Source organism: Scyliorhinus canicula, chromosome 26, assembly GCF_902713615.1.
Source record: "Scyliorhinus canicula chromosome 26, sScyCan1.1, whole genome shotgun sequence".
Classification (NCBI taxonomy): domain Eukaryota; kingdom Metazoa; phylum Chordata; class Chondrichthyes; order Carcharhiniformes; family Scyliorhinidae; genus Scyliorhinus; species Scyliorhinus canicula.
The window spans coordinates 19,200,649-19,222,862 of record NC_052171.1 but is presented as its reverse complement, the minus strand read 5'-3'; the positions used below and the strand labels follow the sequence as shown (position 1 = coordinate 19,222,862).

Sequence of the window (22,214 nt, the reverse complement as noted above, 5' to 3'; positions counted from 1 at the left end):
CGATGTGTCCACCCATTCATTTCCATTCGCCGTGAACACTGTGTTGACGGGAGGCCGCACGTCACAGGGGAAATTCTCTCCCATCGCCAGGATTTCCCAGTCTCTCCAAATTCAGCCCTCCTGTGTTTTCTGTCTCTGCCCCCCCCACCTCAGCGGGCTGTTTCGTCGTTTTCCGAGACATAGAATACCTGCGGGTCAGAACATAGAACAGTACAGCACAGAACAGGCCCTTCGGCCCTCGATGTTGTGCCGAGCAATGATCACTCTACTCAAACCCACGTATCCACCCTATACCCGTAACCCAACAACTCACCCCCTTAACCTTACTTTTAGGACACTACGGGCAATTTAGCATGGCCAATCCACCTAACCCGCACATCTTTGGACTGTGGGAGGAAACCGGAGCACCCGGAGGAAACCCACGCACACACGGGGAGGACGCGCAGACTCCACACAGACAGTGACCCAGCCGGGAACCGAACATGGGACCCTGGAGCTGTGAAGCATTTATGCTAACCACCATGCTACCGTGCTGCCCTAGAAGGAGGCCATTTGACCCATCGCGTATGCAGCAGCCCTCTGAAAGAGGGGTCCGCTCCCCCGCCCTATCCCCGTAAACCAAACTTGCACATCCCTGGACACTGAGGGACAATTTAGCACGGCCAATCCACCTATCCTGCACATCCCTGGACTGTGGGAGGAAACCCACGCAGACGGTTTCCTCCCACATCTGCCTGTCTCTCAGAGCAAGAGAGGGTGGTGCGGAGGTTTAGAGAGGGATTTTCCGAGCTTGGGAGTCTCGGCCACTGAAGACACAGCCACCACTGCGGAATTGGGGATTTGGGAGAGGCCAGAGTTGGAGGAACGCAGATCTCCTGGAGAGTAGGACAGCTGCAGGAGATTAGGCCGATCGGAGTTGTTTAGGGAGGAGGGTGGGGAAGGATTTGAAAACGGGTTTGAGGAGGTAACGGTTGTAATTTTCCCAGATCGGGAAACAAAGTGCAGGAGCTGGATGAAAAGTATTGACGTGAACATTTCATTTTCCCTGCTCGAAGAGTTTTGAGATGAATGTTTTTCATTTTCAGGTACTTCTTGCTGTGTGCCAATTACTTCTTCTATGGGGAGACGGTAACAGACACGTTCTTCGCACTGGTGCAGAGAGAGGAGCCCTTACGGATCCTGAGCAAATACCATCGCTTCATTTCCTTTGCTCTTTACCTGGCAGGTAATGTGTCAATCTGTGAACGTAACACTGGATGGACCATATCGTCGCTGCGTGAGTGTGCAGCAATTCACCAACCTTCTCAATCTCCACAGCGTTTGGTGCTAAACAATATCTCTGAAACTTTACAATTGAACATAAAATCCCTGCAGTGCAGAAGGAGGCCATTCGGCCCATCGAGTCTGCACCGACTCTCTGAAAGAGCCCCACCTAGGGCCACTCCCCCCCCCCCCCCCCCCCCCCCCACCCCATTCCAGTACCCCCATCTAATCTTTGTACACGAAGGGTTAATTTATCATGGCCATTCCACCTGACCTGCACATCATTGGACTGTGGGAGGAAAGCGGAGCACCCGGAGGAAACCCACGCACACACGGGGACAACGTGCAGACTCCGCACAGACAGTGACCCAAGGCCAGAATTGAATCCGGGTCCCTGGCCCTGTGGGGCATTGGTGCTGACCACTGTGCCGCCCTGAATACATCAAATACATATTTTGATGCATTGAGCATGACAGGAAGGAAGTACACAATGTAGACAAGACACTGAGAGATTAGACTTCACATACACTGCGTCACACAGCAGATTTTACATTTGATCAGCTTCAGAAGAAGAAATAATGCAGACAATCTGACCATTGATCGGGGTGGTTGTGGTCTGCAGTCAGCCTCTTGTTTCCATTTTTGATCCCTTTATCTCAGGCTGTATCCCTAGCCGGTCAGATCCTGGGCTGTCGTTACTGTCACACAAGTTCCACTGGGTGTTTGAACGGAAATAGAGACAATAACATTTGTTTTAATGCGCGGTGTCCATTTGGTGGATTAAACTCTCCTTCACATGCTGGCTGACTCTCTCCAATATTTCTAACCTTGTTTTGTCCCTGCACGCTTTGATTGTGTGAAATCAATGATGGATTATTCCAACTGGGGAAAATCTTGTGATGTGCACATCCCTTTTACTGGAGTGAACTGCCATCGGGAATGCATTAAATCTGTTCATCCCGATACCAACTTGAGGAACGTGCTGCCCCTACAGAAAACACTGACTGACAAATCCACTGCTCATCCTCCCTTGGGCTACACAAACACCTTGGGGTTGCAAGCTGTGTTTTGAGCTTGTTTCAACCCTTGAGTCGGATGACTGTGTAATGGGACAGGTTAATATTGAAGGGGACAGAGGGTCACAGGTTAATATTGAAGGGGACAGAGGGCCACAGGTTAACATTGAAGGGGACAGAGGGCCACAGGTTAATATTGAAGGGGACAGAGGATCACAGGTTAATATTGAAGGGGACAGAGGATCACAGGTTAATATTGAAGGGGACAGAGGGCCACAGGTTAACATTGAAGGGGACAGAGGGACACAGGTTAATATTGAAGGGGACAGAGGGCCACAGGTTAACATTGAAGGGGACAGAGGGACACAGGTTAACATTGAAGGGGACAGAGGGTCACATGTTAACATTGAAGGGGACAGAGGGACACAGGTTAATATTGAAGGGGACAGAGGGCCACAGGTTAACATTGAAGGGGACAGAGGGCCACAGGTTAATATTGAAGGGGACAGAGGGCCACAGGTTAATATTGAAGGGGACAGAGGATCACAGGTTAACATTGAATGGGACAGAGGGTCACAGGTTAATATTGAAGGGGACAGAGGGTCACAGGTTAATATTGAAGGGGACAGAGAGCCACAGGTTAATATTGAAGGGGACAGAGGGCCACAGGTTAATATTGAAGGGGACAGAGGGCCACAGGTTAACATTGAAGGGGACAGAGGATCACAGGTTAATATTGAAGAGGACAGAGGATCACGGGTTAATATTGAAGGGGACAGAGAGCCACAGGTTAATATTGAAGGGGACAGAGGATCACGGGTTAATATTGAAGGGGACAGAGGGTCACAGGTTAATATTGAAGGGGACAGAGGGCCACTGCACGATCCTTTTCCCCTGAACAGTTGCAGCAAAATGAATTTGGATGTGAAGTGAGGCCCCACAGGATAGTGCAGAGCTGAGCAATACTATTGTTGTCAATCTGGCCAGTCCCACAGGTAAAGAGGACTTCTCTTCAAAATCTACCCTTTCTGCTCCCCTTCTCTGAAGCTGTTGCTCCTCGTTGGGAGCGTCACAGATACCCCACCTAAGCGGCCGATTTTCCAAACTGCGTAATATCAGCTAGCTGCCTGCGCAGGGCAGGGGGTGGTTCCAAGCCCAATTCTGCCCTCACTTTCAACCCGAGTTGTGGGTCAGAGTCGGGTGATTGTGTTAAGAACGTCGGGAAACTCGGAAGAATTTCTTTCCCCCAGAGGGTGGTGAGAATGGGGGACTGGCTACCACAGGAAGTGGTTGAGGTGAATTTTCTCTGTGTATTCGAGGGGTAGCTGGGTCAACACAGGAGGGATAAAGGAGGAGACGGACCTGTCGATCGGGTGGGAGGAGGCTGGTGCGGAGCTGAGAGGCCAGCATAGACGTTTGGACTGAATGACTTGTGTGCTGCACGTTCCATGCTTCATCTCCCTTTTCCTGTGCAGCATTCCTGCTTCTCCACCTCGGCCGCCATCATGCCTCAGAATAGCCAACTCAGTGCAGCAGCAGGATCGAAGGTGGGATCATCCCGGGAAGTGCCCAGTAGCTCCTGAGGGGGCCTGTTGAACTGCATACCACAAACAGCCTATTGGAATGGGACTGAGCTAGTTTCAGCAAGTCCTCTTTCAGGCACCAGACCAATGATTTTTGTTTTGTTCCTAGGATTTTGCATGTTTGTCCTGAGTCTGGTGAAGAAGCACTACAGATTGCAGTTCTACATGGTATGTAAACCACTCAACGTTAGAATAAAACATTCACTTTTCAACTGGTGCTGCCACTAGTCCCAACCTCGGTGTTGTCCATTATCTCAATTTGCCAAGGCGTACTGGTCTGCTTCGATGGGCTGTAAGCTGGGGAGGAACCAATTGAATGGGGAAGGAGAGTAATCACCCAGTCTCCATTGCACATTGTTGGGTGATTGATTTGGATTTGTGATGTGTGCTGATGGAGAGTGAGAAGTATTGTTCTGCGTAGTCATAGAACATAGAACAGTACAGCACAGAACAGGCCCTTCGGCCCTCAATGTTGTGCCGAGCCATGATCACCCTACTCAAACCCACGTACCCACCCTATACCCGTAACCCAACAACCTCCCCCTTAACCCTACTTTTATTAGGACACTACGGGCAATTTAGCATGGCCAATCCACCTAACCCGCACATCTTTGGACTGTGGGAGGAAACCGGAGCACCCGGAGGAAACCCACGCACACAGGGGGAGGACGTGCAGACTCCACACAGACAGTGACCCAGCCGGGAATCGAACCTGGGACCCTGGAGCTGTGAAGCATTTATGCTAACCACCATGCTACCCTGCTGCCCTGCTGTCCAGACTGATCGCTCCAGACATGAAAAACGTAGGACATACGATAAATACACAACGTAAATTCATAGACACAGCCATCGGGTGAAGCATACGGAGTGCTACTCAGTATGGTAGATGTTTCAAGAGATCAGTTCAGTCCATAAGAGGGTCATGCAGAAGTCTGGTAACAGCGGGGAAGAAGCTGTTTTTCAGTCTGTTCGTGCGTGTTTTTAGATTCTGTATCTCCTGCCCGATGGAAGAGGTTGGAGGAGAGATTAACCCGGATAGGAGGGGTCTTTGATTATGCTGCCCGCTTTCCCCAGGCAGCGGGCGGTATCGATGGAGTCAGTGGATGGGAGGCAGGTTCGTGTGATGGACTGGGCTGTGTTCACGACTCTCTGTAGTTTGTAGTTTCCTGGGTGCAGAGCTGGTCCCTGTAACCACGCTGTTTCCCACATCCTCAGAAGTGAGACTGATTCTATTCACCCCAGATCAGCCCTGTCCAGGGTTTTGAGCCAGTTGGCACAGCTTGGTGCAGTGTGCCAGAGCCCTGGAACCCCCATTTCTCCACACTTTGGCTGTTAGTTGGCGAAAACGGTTGGCGGTCCGGCCAGGGGTTTATCTGATGATGTTCTTTGTTCCTTCACAGTTTGGATGGACCCATGTGACATTGCTGATTGTCGTTACTCAGTCCCATCTGATCATCCACAACCTCTTTGATGGGATGATTTGGTACGTGACAACCTGTTCCTTTGCCCACCAATGTGTAAACTTGGCTCATTTTCATTGGCTCCTGTTTCTGTCCACTTCAGCCTTTCACCGACACAGGATTTCCTTATGGGGACCCTTCACACCCCTTGGACACCCCAGTCAGCACAAAGAGAAATGCACGCCTTTGCGATGAGCTTTCTGACATTGTTTAAGTGCCTCTGAGAACTTTGCACAGTGTTTCACTGCTAAAATCTCTCGGTAGCACAGTGGTTAGCACCGTGGACCCGGGTTCGATTCACTGTCTGTGCGGAGTCTGCACGTTCTCCCTGTGTCTGCGTGGGTTTCCCCCCACAAGCCCCGAAAGACGTGCTGTTCAGTGAATTGGATATTCTGAATTCTCCCTTCGTGTATCCGAACACCATGTGTAGGTAGGCCAAGGCTCCAAGCTCAACAAAGACACTCGAGCCTTGGAAATATAATGCTGGCATAACCCTGTCCAACTCATCAGTCTCTGAGGCACGCAAGCACTGTGCCTCCAATTGAGGTCTGATCCTGTCCCATCAGAGAACCTGAGTTTAAATTACCGTGGGTGTTATGAAACACAGCGTGCATTGGTTTCCGAGCAAGCCTACATTGGGACCAGCCCGCTGCAGGGTTAACTGCGAGAGAGACGAGGTTGAGAGTCTCCACTTGAGTATTTCAGTGCCAGAAGCCCAGTCATGGGTAACATGAGCAGAAATGCTGCATTTAACAGCATGGAACACAGCACCATTCAGAATGTAATTGTCAGCTACTGTTTCCAGTGGGTGGATTAAAAATCCAGGGCCCTGATAGATCTGTGGGCATTTCTGTCCCCCAGACGTTGATTTATCTTTTGTTCCCCTTTTCTCAGGTTCATCGTACCCATTTCCTGTGTGATCTGCAATGACATCATGGCCTACATGTTCGGATTCTTCTTTGGCAGAACTCCACTCATCAAGGTCAGTGGGCGGGGCGACAGAGAGACACTACCACCGGGAGCAGGGACTTAAAACTCTGCCAAAAACAGAGGGAGCTTGCTCAGAGAAGGCCGCAGGACAGATAGTGGGAGAAATGTCAGGTAGCTGCAGGAAGAGCTCTCTTCCGGTTGAGGCTGGGAGGGTGCTTGCGGAGGGAGCGTCGTACTGCACTTTCTCCACCCGATGGCTCTCTGGGACTGAAGTTTCCCTGGCCAAGAAAATTCCATGTGCAGCGATCGCCCGAGAACCCAGTGTCCAAGTTAATCCTGACGTGGAGATGCCGGCGTTGGACTGGTCTGAGCACAGTGAGAAGTCTGACAACGCCAGGTTAAAGTTCAACAGGTTTTTTTTAATCACTAGCTTTCGGAGCACTGCTCCTTCTTCAGTCACCTGAGGAAGGAGCAGCGCTCCGAAAGCTAGTGATTCGAAACAAACCTGTTGGACTTTAACCTGGTGTTGTCAGACTTATTTCCACAAGTCAATCCTGACTGAATTTTCTGCACTTCACTGGTGTCTTGTCTCTTAATCAGCTACAAGGCAATGAAGGCCTAACAGGACACCCGTTACGAGCGGACGGAGGGAATGGCCAAGAGTGAGGCTTTACCGGTTAGGGGTCATAAAGACGGGGCACGGCGTTGAACTAGCTAGAGAGCGCATTGTCAATCCAGTCTGCCTTCGGCTGCGGGTAGGCCGCCCCTTGGTTTAGATTTATTCACTGAAACACAAGTTAGTCCAGAGCAAGATCCTAACGCTGATCTCGGAGAGAACTCCGCAGCAATTTACTTCCACAGGAAGTAGTGGCGGCATTACGCTTGTATCCCTTTAAGGTGAAACTGAATAAATCCGTGAGGAAGAAAGGTGGGCATGATGTTGGGGTGAGATAACGAAGGGTGTGGGGGGGGGGGGGGGGGGGGGGGGGGTGAAGTGTATCGTGTGGAGCATAAACATCAGCTTGTTTCTGTGCTGGAAAGGCTCTTCAAAATGAGAAAACAGCCTGATGCAGATTGTTTTCACATCACTGTTGAAGTTACTTCTCTCCACCTCTTGTAAGAACAAGTTGCAAAACAACGGGTGCAACAACAATCCTCTCAATGTGCTAATCTTTTTTTAAAAATGATCTGATTGTCAGTTTTGTCTGTGTCTTGACAGCTGTCCCCCAAGAAGACCTGGGAAGGATTCATCGGAGGATTCTTCTCAACCGTTCTATTTGGTGCCCTGGTGAGAATCAACAAAACTATCGCTGTGGACGGGGTTTGAATAAAAAGCAAGAGCTCCGATAATTCGTTAGTACAGTTGTGTCTCACGAGCGTCCCCTTTGAGTCAGGAAGTCCCTGCATTAAACAGAGTGGTTTCAAAACAGCAGCAGCGGTGATATGTGCAATGTCGCTTTGGAGATTGTGACAAAAATGTTTCCCTGACTGAATTCCATCCTTTTAGTTTGAGAGGCAAGGGCCCAAGTAATTGACACCCACAGGTAATGGTTGCAGATTAAAAGGGACTGCTTTTTGTTCCAAAGTTAGGCAAGAAAGGGCTTGGACAGAGGCGATTAATCAGAGCGATCCCAGAACAGGGGGAATTCAGTCACCATGGGGGGAGGGGGAGTGCGCTGAGAATCTGATTAAATTCTCAAAAGGAAAAACCTCAGGGAGCTAGATAATTGGATTGCTCTCAAAGAGCTAGCACGGGACAAATGGGCCGAATTCCCTCCTGTGCTCTGTGATTCCAGGGAGAATATGTTTGCGTTGGGTTTCCGGTGAATGACACAGCAGGCTCCCGTTCACCGTGACGTGTAGCCTGCCACCTGGTTGTGGCCGTTCTCCTTCATTGCCGTCTCTCTTTGTTTTTACAGCTGTCCTATGTGATGTCCGGATACAAGTACTTTGTCTGCCCGTATGAGTTCAATAGTGACGCAAACAGCTTCACAGTGGACTGTGAGCCGTCGGAGCTGTTCCAGCTGCAGGATTACACCATCCCCTGTCTTTTCCAATCCTTTCTAGGCTGGGTACGAAACTGTGAGTCCGTCAAGTTTTGAGGGGCTGATTTTTTTTGGACTCTGCACCGCCGGTCGGTCGCAAGCACTTCTTTCACTCGTCCAAATAAAAGGACACATTGAATGACATTCCTGCCAATTCTTCAGCCTGCGTGCGACCAAAACAAGGGTCAGAAACTCAGCCCCTCAAAGCTAAATGTTCCAACTTGAAATGGACAAAATAGAAACGATTATCCGTGAATTATTTATGCTTCCTCTTGTCTCGTTCCCGTAGGAGACTGTCCGGCTATACCCCTTCCAGATCCACAGTATCGCCCTTTCCTCCTTCGCCTCACTCATCAGCCCTTTTGGAGGATTCTTTGCCAGCGGTTTCAAGAGAGCGTTCAAGATCAAGGTATTTATAATCCTTTGTTTCCTGTCTGAGGCACAGAGACGAGATTATGCAATGCTGGGAGCCGCCCCGCACAGCAAGAGATAAAAACCATCAAATCATACCGCACACAAAATAGGCTGTTGCAATCTTGCAACATAGCCGGGAACCCAGTCTGTCTGGTTTTTTTTCTCTCCCCCTGTACTCTCGTCATGGGATGTGGGCGTCCATTCCCCCATTGCCCTACAACTGAGGAGCTTTGCTAGCCCATTTCTGAGGGCAGTTCAGAGCAGGTCGGACATACGACCAGACATTGTGCCGCAGTCATTTTATAAATGACCTAGAGGAGGGAGCAGAAGGATGGGTAAGTAAATTTGCAGACGACACTAAAGTCGGTGGAGTTGTAGACAGTGCGGAAGGATGTTGCAGGTTACAGAGGGACATAGATAAGCTGCAGAGCTGGGCTGAGAGGTGGCAAATGGAGTTTAATGTGGAGAAGTGTGAGGTGATTCACTTTGGAAAGAATAACAGGAATGCGGAATATTTGGCTAATGGTAAAATTCTTGGTAGTGTGGATGAGCAGAGGGATCTCGGTGTCCAGGTACATAGATCCCTGAAAGTTGCCTCCCAGGTTGATAGGGTTGTGAAGAAGGCCTATGGTGTGCTGGCCTTTATTGGTAGAGGGATTGAGTTCCGGAGCCATGAGGTCATGTTGCAGTTGTACAAAACTCTAGTACGGCCACATTTGGAGTATTGTGTACAGTTCTGGTCGCCTCATTATAGGAAGGACGTGGAAGCTTTGGAACGGGTGCAGAGGAGATTTACCAGGATGTTACCTGGTATGGAGGGAAAATCGTATGAGGAAAGGCTGATGGACTTGAGGTTGTTTTCGTTAGAGAGAAGAAGGTTAAGAGGTGACCTAATAGAGACATACAAAATGATCAGAGGGTTAGATAGGGTGGACAGCGAGAGCCTTCTCCCGCGGATGGAGTTGGCTAGCACGAGGGGACATAGCCTTAAATTGAGGGGCAATAGATATAGGACAGAGGTCAGAGGTGGGTTTTTTACGCAAAGAGTGGTGAGGCCGTGGAATGCCCTACCTGCAACAGTAGTGAACTCGCCAACATTGAGGGCATTTAAAAGTTTATTAGATAAGCATATGGATGATAAGGGCATAGTGTAGGTTAGATGGCCTTTAGTTTTTTTTTTCCATGTCGGTGCAACATTGAGGGCCGAAGGGCCTGTACTGCGCTGTATCGTTCTATGTTCTATGTCACATGTTCGTCAGACGGGTAAAGACGATGGATTCCCTTCCCCAAAAGACACGAGCGAACCAGATGGGTTTGTAAGACAATCGATGATGGTTTCACAGTCACCGTGACTTGAGACGAGCTTTTTGCTTCATCGGGTGCTGTGATGGGATTTGAACCCATGTTCAAATGGACAAGGTATTTGTCCAGCATGGGCCTGGACCTCTGGATTTCCAAACCAGAGGCGTCACCATGGCTTCATCGTTTCACCTCCCAATAACCCTCCAAATGAGTCCCCTCCAATTCCTCTTTTGAGATGCCAGTCAGCCTGGAGGAGTCACCCTCGGATGAGCCAAGTGGCAAAGTACTTGGGAAGGTAAAAGTGGTTAGCACTGCTGACTCACGGCGCTGAGGTCCCAGGTTCGATCCCAGCTCGGGGTCACTGTCCGTGTGGGGTTTGCACATTCTCCCCATGTCTGCGTGGGTCTCACCCCACAACCCAAAAGGTGTGCAGGGTAGGTGGATTGGTCACGCTAAATTACCCCTTAATTGGAAAAAATTAATTGGGTTGTCTAAAATCCCTCAAAATAGCACCGTCCCAGCTTGGAAATGTATCTCCGTTCCTTCACTGTTGCTGGGTCAAAATCCCGGAACTTCCTCTCTCACTGCACGGTTGGTGTACCTACACCATATGGACTGCTGCGGGACCAAGGCGGTTCACCACCACCACTTTCTCAAAGGGCAAATAGGGATGGGCAACAGATGCTGACCAAGCCAGTGACGGCCATGTTCCCCTCCGAAAGAACAAATTACATAACTTATTCCAATCCTAATGTTCGGCAAAACTGACAGTGGGAATAATGTGACTGATAATTGGATCCCAAGCCTGTTGATGAACGTGATACTGGACAGAGATAGTTCTCGTGACAGGAGGTTTATTTGGAGAGCACAGCATTGCAAACGCCTGCTTGTGACCCACCAATGCAGCACGGTAGCATTGTGGATAGCACAATCGCTTCACAGCTCCAGGGTCCCAGGTTCGATTCCGGTTTGGGTCGCTGTCTGTGCGGAGTCTGCACATCCTCCCCGTGTGTGCGTGGGTTTCCTCCGGGTGCTCCGGTTTCCTCCCACAGTCACAAAGATGTGCAGGTTAGGTGGATTGGCCATGATAAATTGTCCTTAGTGTCCAAAATTGCCCTTAGTGTTGGGTGGGGTTACTGGGTTATGGGGATAGGGTGGAGGTGTTGACCTTGGGTGGGGTGCTCTTTCCAAGAGCCGGTGCAGACTCGATGGGCCGAATGGCCTCCTTCTGCACTGTAAATTCTATGATAATCTCGCTCTGTACCATGTGCGGTTGAACCAACCAATTAAATTAAAGTAAGGGATAAATCAAAAGAGCAAGGGATACTGAGTAATCTCTCTCTCAGCGAGTATTTCTGCAAGTACGGAATGAAGCAACCTCCTTCACCTTTGTGTCTTAACGTAATTGACGTCCCATTTCCATTCACCACCTTGCTGCTGGGCAGGAGTTCTCAGACCTCTGCTTATCATTTCCACTTGCTCCACAATCCTTTGTGATATGCAACCCTCACTTGTGCTTATTATGGACCTCGATGAGAAGACTCTTCCTCAGGGATGTGTCTGCGACCTGTACTCTCAGTCAGATACTGTTCCGTCGCAACTCTCTCCGCTTCTCCAAACATTTGATCAGGCCTCTGGAATTTCGAAGAATGACAGGTGACCTTGTTGAAACATCTGTCCAGCGACACTCGGTTGCGCGCATACGAGGAAAATGTGGCGTTCCCATGATCAAAGCAGACTGTTGTCTTGGCAGGACTTTGCTGACACCATACCGGGGCACGGTGGCATCATGGACCGCTTTGATTGCCAGTATCTTATGGCGACCTTTGTGAATGTCTACATCGCCAGCTTTATCAGGTAAAAACCTTTCCCTCATTCTTCATCTCCTCAATGTGACAGCAAGGCGTAACCTTCCAAAAGGAATCCATTCACAGCCAGGCAGTAACCTTCCAAAAGGAATCCATTCACTGCCAGGCAGTAACCTTCCAAAAGGAATCCATTCACAGCCAGGCAGTAACCTTCCAAAAGGAATCCATTCACTGCCAGGCATTTTCAGATTATGTCAATCCAGACAACTTGCAAAAGAACACCTTGAATGTGACAAAACCTTAAACTGACATGATTGGCGTGCAGAAGGAAAAAAACAACTTTTCCAACTGAGGGCTGGGTGAAGGGACTCTGCCCTGTCAGTGCAGGAAATGGAATGGTTGTGGCACCATCGTGTTACCGTGCTGCACACACGGTGTCCTGCGCGGGGTCGAAACAGTAGCTTGCAATTGGCTAGTTCCTTCAGGGGAAGAAAATGCCCCGAGCTGTTTCACACAAGTGCAAACAGACAGACATTTCCTGCACCAGCTCGGGGCATTTTCTTCCCCTGAAGGAACTAGCCAATTGCAAGCCATTGTTTCGACCCTGCGCAGGACACCGTGTGTGCAGCACGGTAGCACAGTGGTTAGCACCGTGGCTTCACAGCCCCGGGGTCCCAGGTTCGATTCCCGGCTTATGTCACTGTCTGTGCGGAGTCTGAACGTGCAGCCCGTGTCTGCGTGGGTTTCCTCCCAGAAGTCCCGAAAGACGTGCTGTTAGGTGAATTAGACATTCTCAATTCTCCCTCGGGGAGAACAGGGACAGGGAGCTTTGTCCGAAACCAAGATCAAGCTATCCCATTCCCTGTCATTGTGGTGTGCTCCATGTGCCTATCCAATAACCGCTTGAAAGTTCCTAAAGTGTCCGACTCCACTATCACAGCAGGCAGTCCATTCCACACCTCTCTGAGTAAAGAACCTACCTCGGACATCCCTCCTATATCTCCCACCCTGAACCTTATAGTTATGCCCCCTTGTAATAGCTACATCCACACGAGGAAATAGTCTCTGAACGTCCACTCTATCTATCCCCCTCATCATTTTATAACCTCTATTTAAAGTCGCTTCTCATCCTCCTCCGCTCCAAAGAGAAAAGCCCTAGCTCCCTCAACCTTTCCTCACAAGACCTATCCTGCAAACCAGGCAGCATCCTGGTAAATCTCCTTTGCACCATTTCCAATGCTTCCACATCCTTCCACATGACCAGAACTGCACACAATACTCCAAATGTGGTCTCACCAGGGTCATGTATAGTTGCAGCATAACCCCACGGCTCTTAAACTCAAGCCCCCGTTAATAAATGCTAACACACTATAGGCCTTCTTTACGGCTCTATCCACTTGAGTGGCAACCTTCAGAGATCTGTGGGCATGAACCCCAAGATCTCCCTCAAGATTCCTCCACATTCCTCAGAACCCTGCCGTTGACCCTGTAATCCGCATTCAAATTTTTCCTACCAAAATGAATTACCTCGCACTTATCAGGGTTAAACTCCTTCTGCCATTTTTCGGCCCAGCTCTGCATCCAATCAATGTCTCTTTGCAGCCAACAACAGCCCTCCACCCCATCCACTACTCCACCAATCTTGGTGTCATCAGCAAATTTACTGACCCACCCTTCAGCCCCCTCCTCCAAGTCATTGATAAAAATCACAAATAGCAGAGGACCCAGCACTGATCCTTGTGGTACACTGCTGGTAACTGGTCTCCAGTCTGAAAATTTTCCATCCACCACCACCCTCTGTCTTCTATGTGATAGCCAGTTACTTATCCAATTGGCCAAATTTCCCTCTATCCCACACCTCCTTACTTTCTTCATGAGCCGACCATGGGGAATCTTATCGAATGCCTTACTAAAATCCATGTATACGACATCAACTGCTCTACCTTTATCTACACACTTAGTTACCTCCTCAAAGAATTCAGTCAAATTTATGAGGCAAGATTTACCCTTCACAAATCCGTGTTGACTATCCCGGATTAAGCTGCATCTTTCCAAATGGTCATAAATCCTATCTTTCAGGACTTTTTCCATTAACAACGACCACCGAAGTAAGACTAACCGGCCTATAATTACCAGGGTCATTCCTATTCCTTTTCTTGAACAGAGGAACATCATTTGCCACTCTCCAGTCCTCTGGCACTATCCCCGTGGACAGTGAGGACCCAAAGATCAAAGCCAAAGGCTCTACAATCTAATCCCTTGCCTCCCAAAGAATCCTGGGGTATATCCCATCCGGCCTAGGGGTCTTGTCGACCCTAAGGTTTTTCAAAATTGCTAATACATCCTCCCTCAGAACATCTACCTCCTCCAGCCTACCCGCCTGTATCACACTCTCATCCTCAAAAACATGGTCCCTCTCATTGGTGAACACTGAAGAAAAGTATTCATTCAAAGCCTCTCCTATTTCTTCTGACTCCATGCACAAGTTCCCACGACTGTCCTTGACCAGCCCTAACCTCACCCTGGTCATTATTTTATTTCTCACATAAGAGTAAAAAGCCTTGGGGTTTTCCTTGATCCGACCCGCCAAGGACTTCTCATGTCCCCTCCTAGCTCTCCTAAGCCCTTTTTTAGCTCATCCCTTGCTACCTTGTACCCCACAAGCAACCCAACTGAACCTTGTTTTCTCATCCTTACATACGCTTCCTTTTTCCTCAACAAGACATTCAACCTCTTTTGTGAACGATGTTTCCCTCACACGGCCATTTCCTCCCTGCCTGACGGGGACATACCTATCAAGGACATGCAGTATTTGTTCCTTGAACAAGCTCCACTTTTCATTTGTGCCTTTCCCTGACAGTTTCTGTTCCCATCTTATGCTCCCTAATTCTTGCCTAATCGCATCATAATTACCCCTCCCCCAATTATAAACCTTGCCCTGCCTTATGGCTCTATCCCTCTCCATTGCAATAGTGAAAGACACCAAATTGTGGTCACTATCTCCAAAGTGCTCTCCCACAAACAAATCTAACACTTGGCCCAGCTCATTACCCAGTACCAAATCCAATGTGGCCCCACCTCTTGTTGGCCTATCCACATATTGAGTCAGGAAACCCTCCTGCACACACTGTACAAAAACTGCCCCATCTGAACTGTTTGACCAATAGAGGTTCCAATCAATATCTGTAAAGTTAACGTCACCCATGACAACTACCCTGAGACCTCCAGACCTATCCATAATCTGCTTTGCAATTTCTTTCTCCACATCTCTATGACTATTTGGCGGTCGATAGAAAACTCCTCACAACGTGACCGCTCCTTTCCTATTTTAACTTCAGCCCATATTACCTCAGTGGGCAGATCCTCTTCGAACTGCCTTTCTGCAGCCGTTAAACTATCCTTAATTAATAATGCTACTCCTTCACCTCTTTTACCAGCTTCCATACTCTTACTGAAACATCTATACCCAGGAACTTCCAACAACCTGTTCTAACCATGTCTCCGTAATGGCCACAACATGGTAGTCCCAAGTACCAATCCACGCTCCAAGTTCACCTACCTTATTCAGGATGCTCCTTGCATTGAAGTAGACACACTTCAACCCACCTTCCTGTCTTCCGGTACACTCCTGCGACCTTGATACCCTCCTCAGTACCTCACTACTCTCAACACTGGCTTCTGGACTACAGCTCGTTTTCCCAGCCCCCTGCCAAATTAGTTTAAACCCCCCCCCCCCCCCCCCCCCCCCCCCCCCCCCCCCCCGAAGAGCCGTAGCAAATTTCCCTCCCAGGATATTGGTGCCCCTCTGGTTCAGGTGCAAACCGTCCTGTCTGTACAGGTCCCACCTTCCCCAGAATGTGCTCCAATTATCCACGTTACTGAAACCCTCCCTCCCTACACCATCCCTGCAGCCACGTGTTTATCTGCACTCTCTCCCTGTTCCTCAACTCGCTAGCACGTGGCACCGGCAACAAACCAGAGATGACAACATGGTTTGTCCTGGCTCTCAGCTTCCACCCTAACCCCCTAAATTCCTGTTTTAAATCCCCATCCCTTCTCTTACCTATGTCGTTGGTACCGATGTGTACCACGACTTGTGACTTTTCCCCCTCCCCCTTAAGGATTCTGAAAGCACGGTCCGAGACGTCACGGACCCTGGCACCCGGGAGGCAACATACCATCCGTGAGTCTCTTTCGATGCCACAGAACCGTCTATCTGTCCCTCTAACTATCGAGTCCCCAATAACTATTATTCTCCTGCTCTCCTCCCTTCCCTTCTGAGCCACAGGGACGGACTCAGTGCTGGAGATCCGTTCACCGTGTCTTACCACTGATAGGCCGTTCCCCCTCAACAGTATCCAAACCGATATACTTGTTACTGAGGGGAACGACCACAGGGGATCCCTGTACTGACTGCTTCCTCCCAGCCCCTCTCACCGTCACCCTTCTATCTACATACTTCGGAGTAACTACATCCCTGAAGCTTCTATCTATGACCACCTCTGCCTACCGAATGATCCGAAGTTCATCCAACTCCAGCTCCAATTCCCTAACACGGTTTCTGAGGAGCTGGAGATGGGTGCACTTCCCACAGGTGAAATCAGCAGGGACACCGACGGCGTCCCTCACCTCAAACATTCTGCAGGAGGAACATTGTACTGCCTTCCCTGCTATCCCCTCTCGATAACTTGCGGATAAAAGAAAAGAAAGAGCTTACCTGATATTCACTCACCCCCTTAGGTTAGAGGAGGTGGAAGGGTGGGGGACACGACAAGTGTAGTGTCTCGGGTTTAGCAACAACCCAACTTAAATACAGGTAAAAATAAAACACTTAAGCACCTACCTGAATCCCAAGCTGCACTCCGGCTCCCTCTCTCTCTCCCGCTCCCAGAAATGAAGGCTGCTGGAACCTGGGGGATAAGTTTAAGCAACTTCATTGCAGTGTTAATCACATTCCTGCACCATGACAGTGGCTAAGATTCACAACTGCCTCCTGCATTCTCAACACTTCCTAAAGTCCTGATATTGTGCAAGTAAGGTGCTACATAAATTCAACTCTTCTGCCTCACCCCGTGGGCGAGTGCAACTGCAGTGAGTTCCTGTGGTGGTGGGGTTTAGAACGGCTCTGTACTGAAGTGTCTCTCTGTGCCTCTGATTCTTCCTAGGGGCCCAAATCCCGCCAAACTGTTGCAGCAGCTCCTGGCCCTGCGCATCGACCAGCAACTTCAGATATTCAAGAGTCTGAAGGCCAGCCTGATCCAGAAGGGGGTACTGACAACCGGGGCGTAGGACTGGCGAGTTCAGTGAAGCGGTCGCAGCCAAAACAGCCTCGGAACCGAATCCGGCCCGTGACCTTGCCCTCGAACGCAGCGTGCACCCAAGCTGGCTTTGCGACCAGCAATTTCCTTACGTCGCCAAGAGGGTCCAGATCCCTTCAAAAACAAAACATTCCTCACGCACCGTTTGATGCAATAATTAGTAAGTAGGCACGAGTTTAATCATGGGGCTTCAGCCCATTAGTACACAAAGTTACAGTCCCTAATGTCCGTTGATGTGCTGAGCCTATGATTAACCATCGCACCCACGCGCACAAGTTGCTTTTTTTAAATTAAAAAAAACACACAAAATGATTCACCCCTTGCTATTTGCAAAGCACAGCAATTGCAGAGTCGTGAGGCAGAACCCGAAACTGCGCCGAGATCATGGACACAATCGTCCGAGTGGAATACCGACCCCGAGCCTCTTCGGCACCACTTCCAGCATCTTGTGTCCGAGGTCCAGCTGATTTATCCTCCACGATTACTCGCCCCCTTAGCCAGAGTGTATGCTTCGGGTAGATTAGATGTAGAATTTGCTGTCGCGCAGGCCATGTCAACTTTTGGGGAGTGGTGGTGGGGGGGGGGGGCATCAGGTTTTACATTTACATTCGTCGGGCTTGTTGTGGCAGCTGAAGGAAGTTAGAACCTTGAATTTTACACTGAATTCTAGTGGGTAGAGACTGGGAGAGACGGAGGGGACGGGGCGATCCCAGAACCTTGTGCAATGCCTCAGATGGCACGTCATTTGTCACAAGTTACTGAAGCTGATAACCTGATGGGCTGAATGATGGTGAGGCACTGTCAAAAGCATTGTCCATTTCTTTTCAGATTTCCACAGACTTCAAGATAGATATCTCTGTTCCACGCATCTCAGTTACGAAAGTAAATCTGAACTTTTATAGAAGTTTACCGAGAAAGGGTGTATCATCAGGAGGGTAGCTTTTTAGTTTTCAGCTGTTACCCTTAGCTGATACGTCACTCAAACCTTGCCATGGAACCTGCTGAGCAGCCAATTCAATTCACTCCAGTTGACGCCTTTTCTGGGCCGGTTCCAGGAGTTGCAGGCATCCTCCGTTATCTTAGCTTTCGAGATTTTTCTCTTCCTCAGCCTGCTTGGATACACAGCAAAGATCAACACCCCCCCCCCCCCCCCCCCCCCCCCCCCATCCCCCACTCCACGTGCTGGCACCTACATGCTGGATGGTTACCAGGAGCTGTCTCATCTTCTGCACTCTCATCCAAGGCCAACACGATTCATTGCAATGTGCCTGTTGGAGCGTGGATCACTTGTAGCCTGCTGCAGGTCCAACAAACCCCCCCCCCATTCCCAACCTCCCTCCCCCGGTTGATGGGTACTCAGGATTTCAGGTACCCGAGTGTCAGTCAATTCGCAGCACTCCGCTTCGTCATCGCTGTGAAAGGTCATTTCACGGCAACAAATAAACTCCACAAATTCTGTGTTGACAATCGCGTAAAACGGACAGGGTCCGCTTGTGAACGATGAAAAGCACACACACCCCTGCTCTGGAGACTACCTGAGGGTTCATGCGCCATGCGTAATAAATCCAGGTGCCAAACTGGGTCAAGTTGTGATATCCTAACTCACAAATTAGCATCTCCTGTCAGCGCTCGCTCCCACTGGCTTATTTTTGTGCTTTGTTACATTCTGGACATTAGTCGTCCTGCTGTATTAATTTGGTGTTTGGGGAAGTGATGAAGGAAACATGCACAGCAAACCTAGTGACTGCAGGTATCCTCATGTGCACAGTTAATGTGGGACACTTCCAGCCTGCGATGCTGCCACTTGCCATCAGTTCGGCCATCTCACTGCAATAATATTCGTGCCTGACCAGTCAGGTATTTTCCAGACTTGCCAAAGACAGAAATGATGTCGGTTTGGAACTGATGGAAATGAAAAATGTCTTGGATAAAAGGTGACACTGGCAGCTTCTTCCAGCTCCATGTAAATCCTGACCGAGACCGGCTGAGAAAGCTGCCGTCGTGTCATGTTTAAAGCACTCTGATCAGGGCTACGGCCAGCTCTCTAAAATTCCTCGAGACCGTGGAACAACTCCATAAAAGGAAATTCCGGAGATCTGCAGTCTCTGGAATTCTTGAAATGCCTCTGGCTGGTCACCAGACCTGGAGCCGATTCCTGCTTGAGCACCAAACAGGGAGTTGATGGAACCCTGGTCATGTGTTGGCATCGCCAATGCTGATGGATTAATGCATGAATAGGTCAATCTTCCCACGGCACGTTGCTGCAGTCACCTTCCCTTGATACCCTTAGTTAGTCCGAATGAGATTCCCCATCACCCTTGTGAGGTTAATTAGAAGGTTTTCTGCATTCCAACACAAAGACATTCAGCATCTTTCCTTCCGTACACCGTGAATTATTATTTGACATGTTATGATATGTTTGCTTTCCTGGTTGGTGGAAGATTCATCGTCACAAGTCCACAGGAATTAGTTTTGAGGAAGTTTGGCATTTAGTTTGTAAAGTGATCAGCTTAGCTGCACGTTTCGCAGAGCTGAAGATTCCGCAATGTCACAATTCCAACAATTGTTCAAAAACACACCGAAAACAATCTTTTTTGGTTGTGGGGAAAATGACAATGTGAAGACATCAGTTCTTGAAAGAGGTTTTTTTTGGGAGAGGGAGCTTAATGAAGGACAGAGTTGTTACAGTGTTCAGATTGGTCTATTATAAAAGCACTGTCAGTAACAAACTCAAAAGATAAATCTTCTTACCGCTGAACTGAAATCCTTGTTTGAAACCAATGTAATGCCTGGCAAGGTGTATTTCGTAGTCTGCATTAGTTGTCTAGTTTATATATTATCAACTGGTCTTGCACCACAGCTGCACCTTCACTGGGACACATTAACCCTTTCGAGTCAGCCTGTGGCGCTCGTCCGAACCCCATCAGCAACCGGAGGCAAATGAACAAGTAGTTCAGCTGCCTCTGGCACCTGGGCTCTTCTCATAGGACGAGCTGTTTCAACATAGTGACGCCACCAAGCCACGGGCTAATGGCAAAAAGGGAATTTCAAACTCTCTGCAGGTTCTCACTGTAACCTGGTCATCATGAGGCACACTGCACCCGGCCTTGTCGGGGTGTACTCCAGTCACACACTGGCCCGCAATTGTGAAGACAGGTGACCTGTGCATGGCAGCACAGCAACCTGAAACACATCAGCATCCTCTTTGCTGCCTGTGATACCTGCTGACGAGGCTCTGCGCCTTGCAGTGACATGATTCTTCCCCGTACCCTCCCCCCATTCCTCGTGCACTGCTCCTACCCCAACATAGACGCTGTGAGAGATGCCCACAAGAATCGGTGCAGCAATAGTGGATGGCCTTCAATCTTTTTGAATTCAATTAATCGAGCATCTCTTAAAAAGCAAAAATGTCTGATCGGGAAAAGGTTGTGGGTGTGAGGGAGCTTTCAGGGATTGTGTTCGTTCAAAGTTTGGGAATGCGGTGTTCCCGTCTGTTCTGCGGAAACTCTGTGACGCGTTTCAATTCCTTGAACAAAGTCCATGCACTATTGTCTGACGTACATTACACGAAGGCATAAAGTAAATGCTGTGTCTGCCTGACCTGGGGGAGCTCTAACGCTGCTTTCTTTGGCACCTCTGGTTGAGAACACTCAGTTTATTTACCGTTTGTATTATTTTTAAACGACCGTTAAAAACAGTAAATGAGTTAAATTGGCTCAGGAAGGATTCTAACTCATTCTGAGGCCCAAAGCACAAGCAGACAAGAATCCTGGTGCACCCTGGGCAAAAAGTACGGCATCAAATTAACGTCCAAATTAGATTGGACGCAACCAAATTATTTCTTCATTTTCTTCGTGGATTGCCAGCGTGAACAGAATTGCCCAGCATCAATTCCAGACACGCTACAATGAATTAACTTCTGGGATGCCGCAGCTGATGTCCCACTGATGACACGGGGCTAAATCGCTGGCTTTGAAAGCAACACGTTTCAATTCCCGTACCAGCCTCCCCGAACAGGCGCCGGAATGTGGCGACGAGGGGCGTTTCGCAGTAACTTCATTTGAAGCCTCCTCGTGACAATCAGCGATTTTCATTTCATTTCAATTCAATTAAAATGGAGAGTGGATTATGCTTGTCCATTTCCAGCAGTAAAGTCTCTGATCAGACAACCCCCCCACCCTCCATTGGTCACCGTGGCTGCCCAGAGAGCAGGGCTTTTGGCAATGATGCACACTTGAGTCAGGCAGGAAGGGGTTGGAGACAGGTAGACAGAGATGGGTGCGGGTTAGGGACAGGCAGAACCCCCGAGATGCCACCAGAATCCAAAATGAACAGGGCAGAGCTGGGAGAATGTATCCCCCATACTGATACCAGAGACCACTCCCCAACCTCAAACGTGAGCTGTGTGAAAAAGTGAGCTGCGTTTCGAGTCTGATTTGCGAATTATCAACTAAAACAAGCAGATACGGGAGTAAAAAAAAAAAAGGGTATGCCCATTTAGAACATGTTCAGATGAAGGAATTTGCAATAATATTGAAATGCTTCATTGGTCAGGGGCACAGCATTACCTTCGAACTAGTCAGATTACAGATGGAGTAATACATTAGGTAAAGTAGTTGAGTAAATTGTTTATTTTGTTAATGCTTCTTTGTGAGTGTGTGTCAAGTATGAATTATTCAGTTCAAGTGATCCTGCTGCCTTGTATTAATGTATATGTGCTTGTTTTTGTATTGAATGTGTCAACCTTGGTGTATGTGTGTGATATATATATATATTATACACATATATATGTATTTGGTGTTAAAGTGGCCAAAATATTTATATATGTTGCAAATAAAAAGAACCTTATTAAATGACAAAGTAGCCTTCTATTTCTTTAGCAGCTACGAAGCTGCAATCTTGCCTTCAAAAGGCAACTGGTTGACTCACGTCCTTCAGGGGGAGCAAGCCTGCTGACTTCGCACAATCACGGCTCAGCTTTCTCTGGATAGTCTTGTCAAAACGCCACAAAGTGGTCCTGATGTTTTTTTTGGTCTTTTAAAATTTAGAGTACCCAATTAATATTTTCCAATTAA

At 48.8% G+C, this 22,214-nt stretch overlaps 2 protein-coding genes across 2 annotated transcripts in view; both read left to right on the top strand.

Moving 5' to 3' along the window:
* cds2 (CDP-diacylglycerol synthase (phosphatidate cytidylyltransferase) 2) overlaps window positions 1–21,999 on the top strand; it is a 35,221-nt gene extending 13,222 nt beyond the window's left edge. Inside the window, exons 5-13 of the mRNA XM_038785552.1 lie at window positions 1,086–1,225; window positions 3,972–4,030; window positions 5,263–5,345; window positions 6,217–6,304; window positions 7,472–7,540; window positions 8,172–8,324; window positions 8,587–8,706; window positions 11,767–11,870; window positions 16,987–21,999. Of these exons, the coding sequence (XP_038641480.1) occupies window positions 1,086–1,225; window positions 3,972–4,030; window positions 5,263–5,345; window positions 6,217–6,304; window positions 7,472–7,540; window positions 8,172–8,324; window positions 8,587–8,706; window positions 11,767–11,870; window positions 16,987–17,110 (940 nt within the window). The 3' untranslated portion in view covers window positions 17,111–21,999. The remainder of the gene's footprint in view (window positions 1–1,085; window positions 1,226–3,971; window positions 4,031–5,262; window positions 5,346–6,216; window positions 6,305–7,471; window positions 7,541–8,171; window positions 8,325–8,586; window positions 8,707–11,766; window positions 11,871–16,986) is intronic.
* Window positions 1,596–3,962, top strand: LOC119957469 (eukaryotic translation initiation factor 3 subunit A-like). The gene is made up of 2 exons (XM_038785553.1): window positions 1,596–2,408; window positions 2,439–3,962. Exons 1-2 carry the CDS (start codon window positions 2,370–2,372, stop codon window positions 3,210–3,212), a joined length of 813 nt encoding a protein of 270 aa, XP_038641481.1. The 5' UTR covers window positions 1,596–2,369; the 3' UTR covers window positions 3,213–3,962.
* Window positions 22,000–22,214: the final 215 nt, after the last annotated feature.

Bases quoted from the DNA above. Each gene is read 5' to 3' on its own strand.
- LOC119957469 (XM_038785553.1), top strand. From the start codon at position 2,370: ATGGGACAGGTTAATATTGAAGGGGACAGAGGGTCACAG. The intron at 2,409-2,438 runs GTTAATATTGAA...AGAGGGCCACAG, and splicing joins AAGGGGACAGAGGGTCACAG to GTTAACATTGAAGGGGACAG.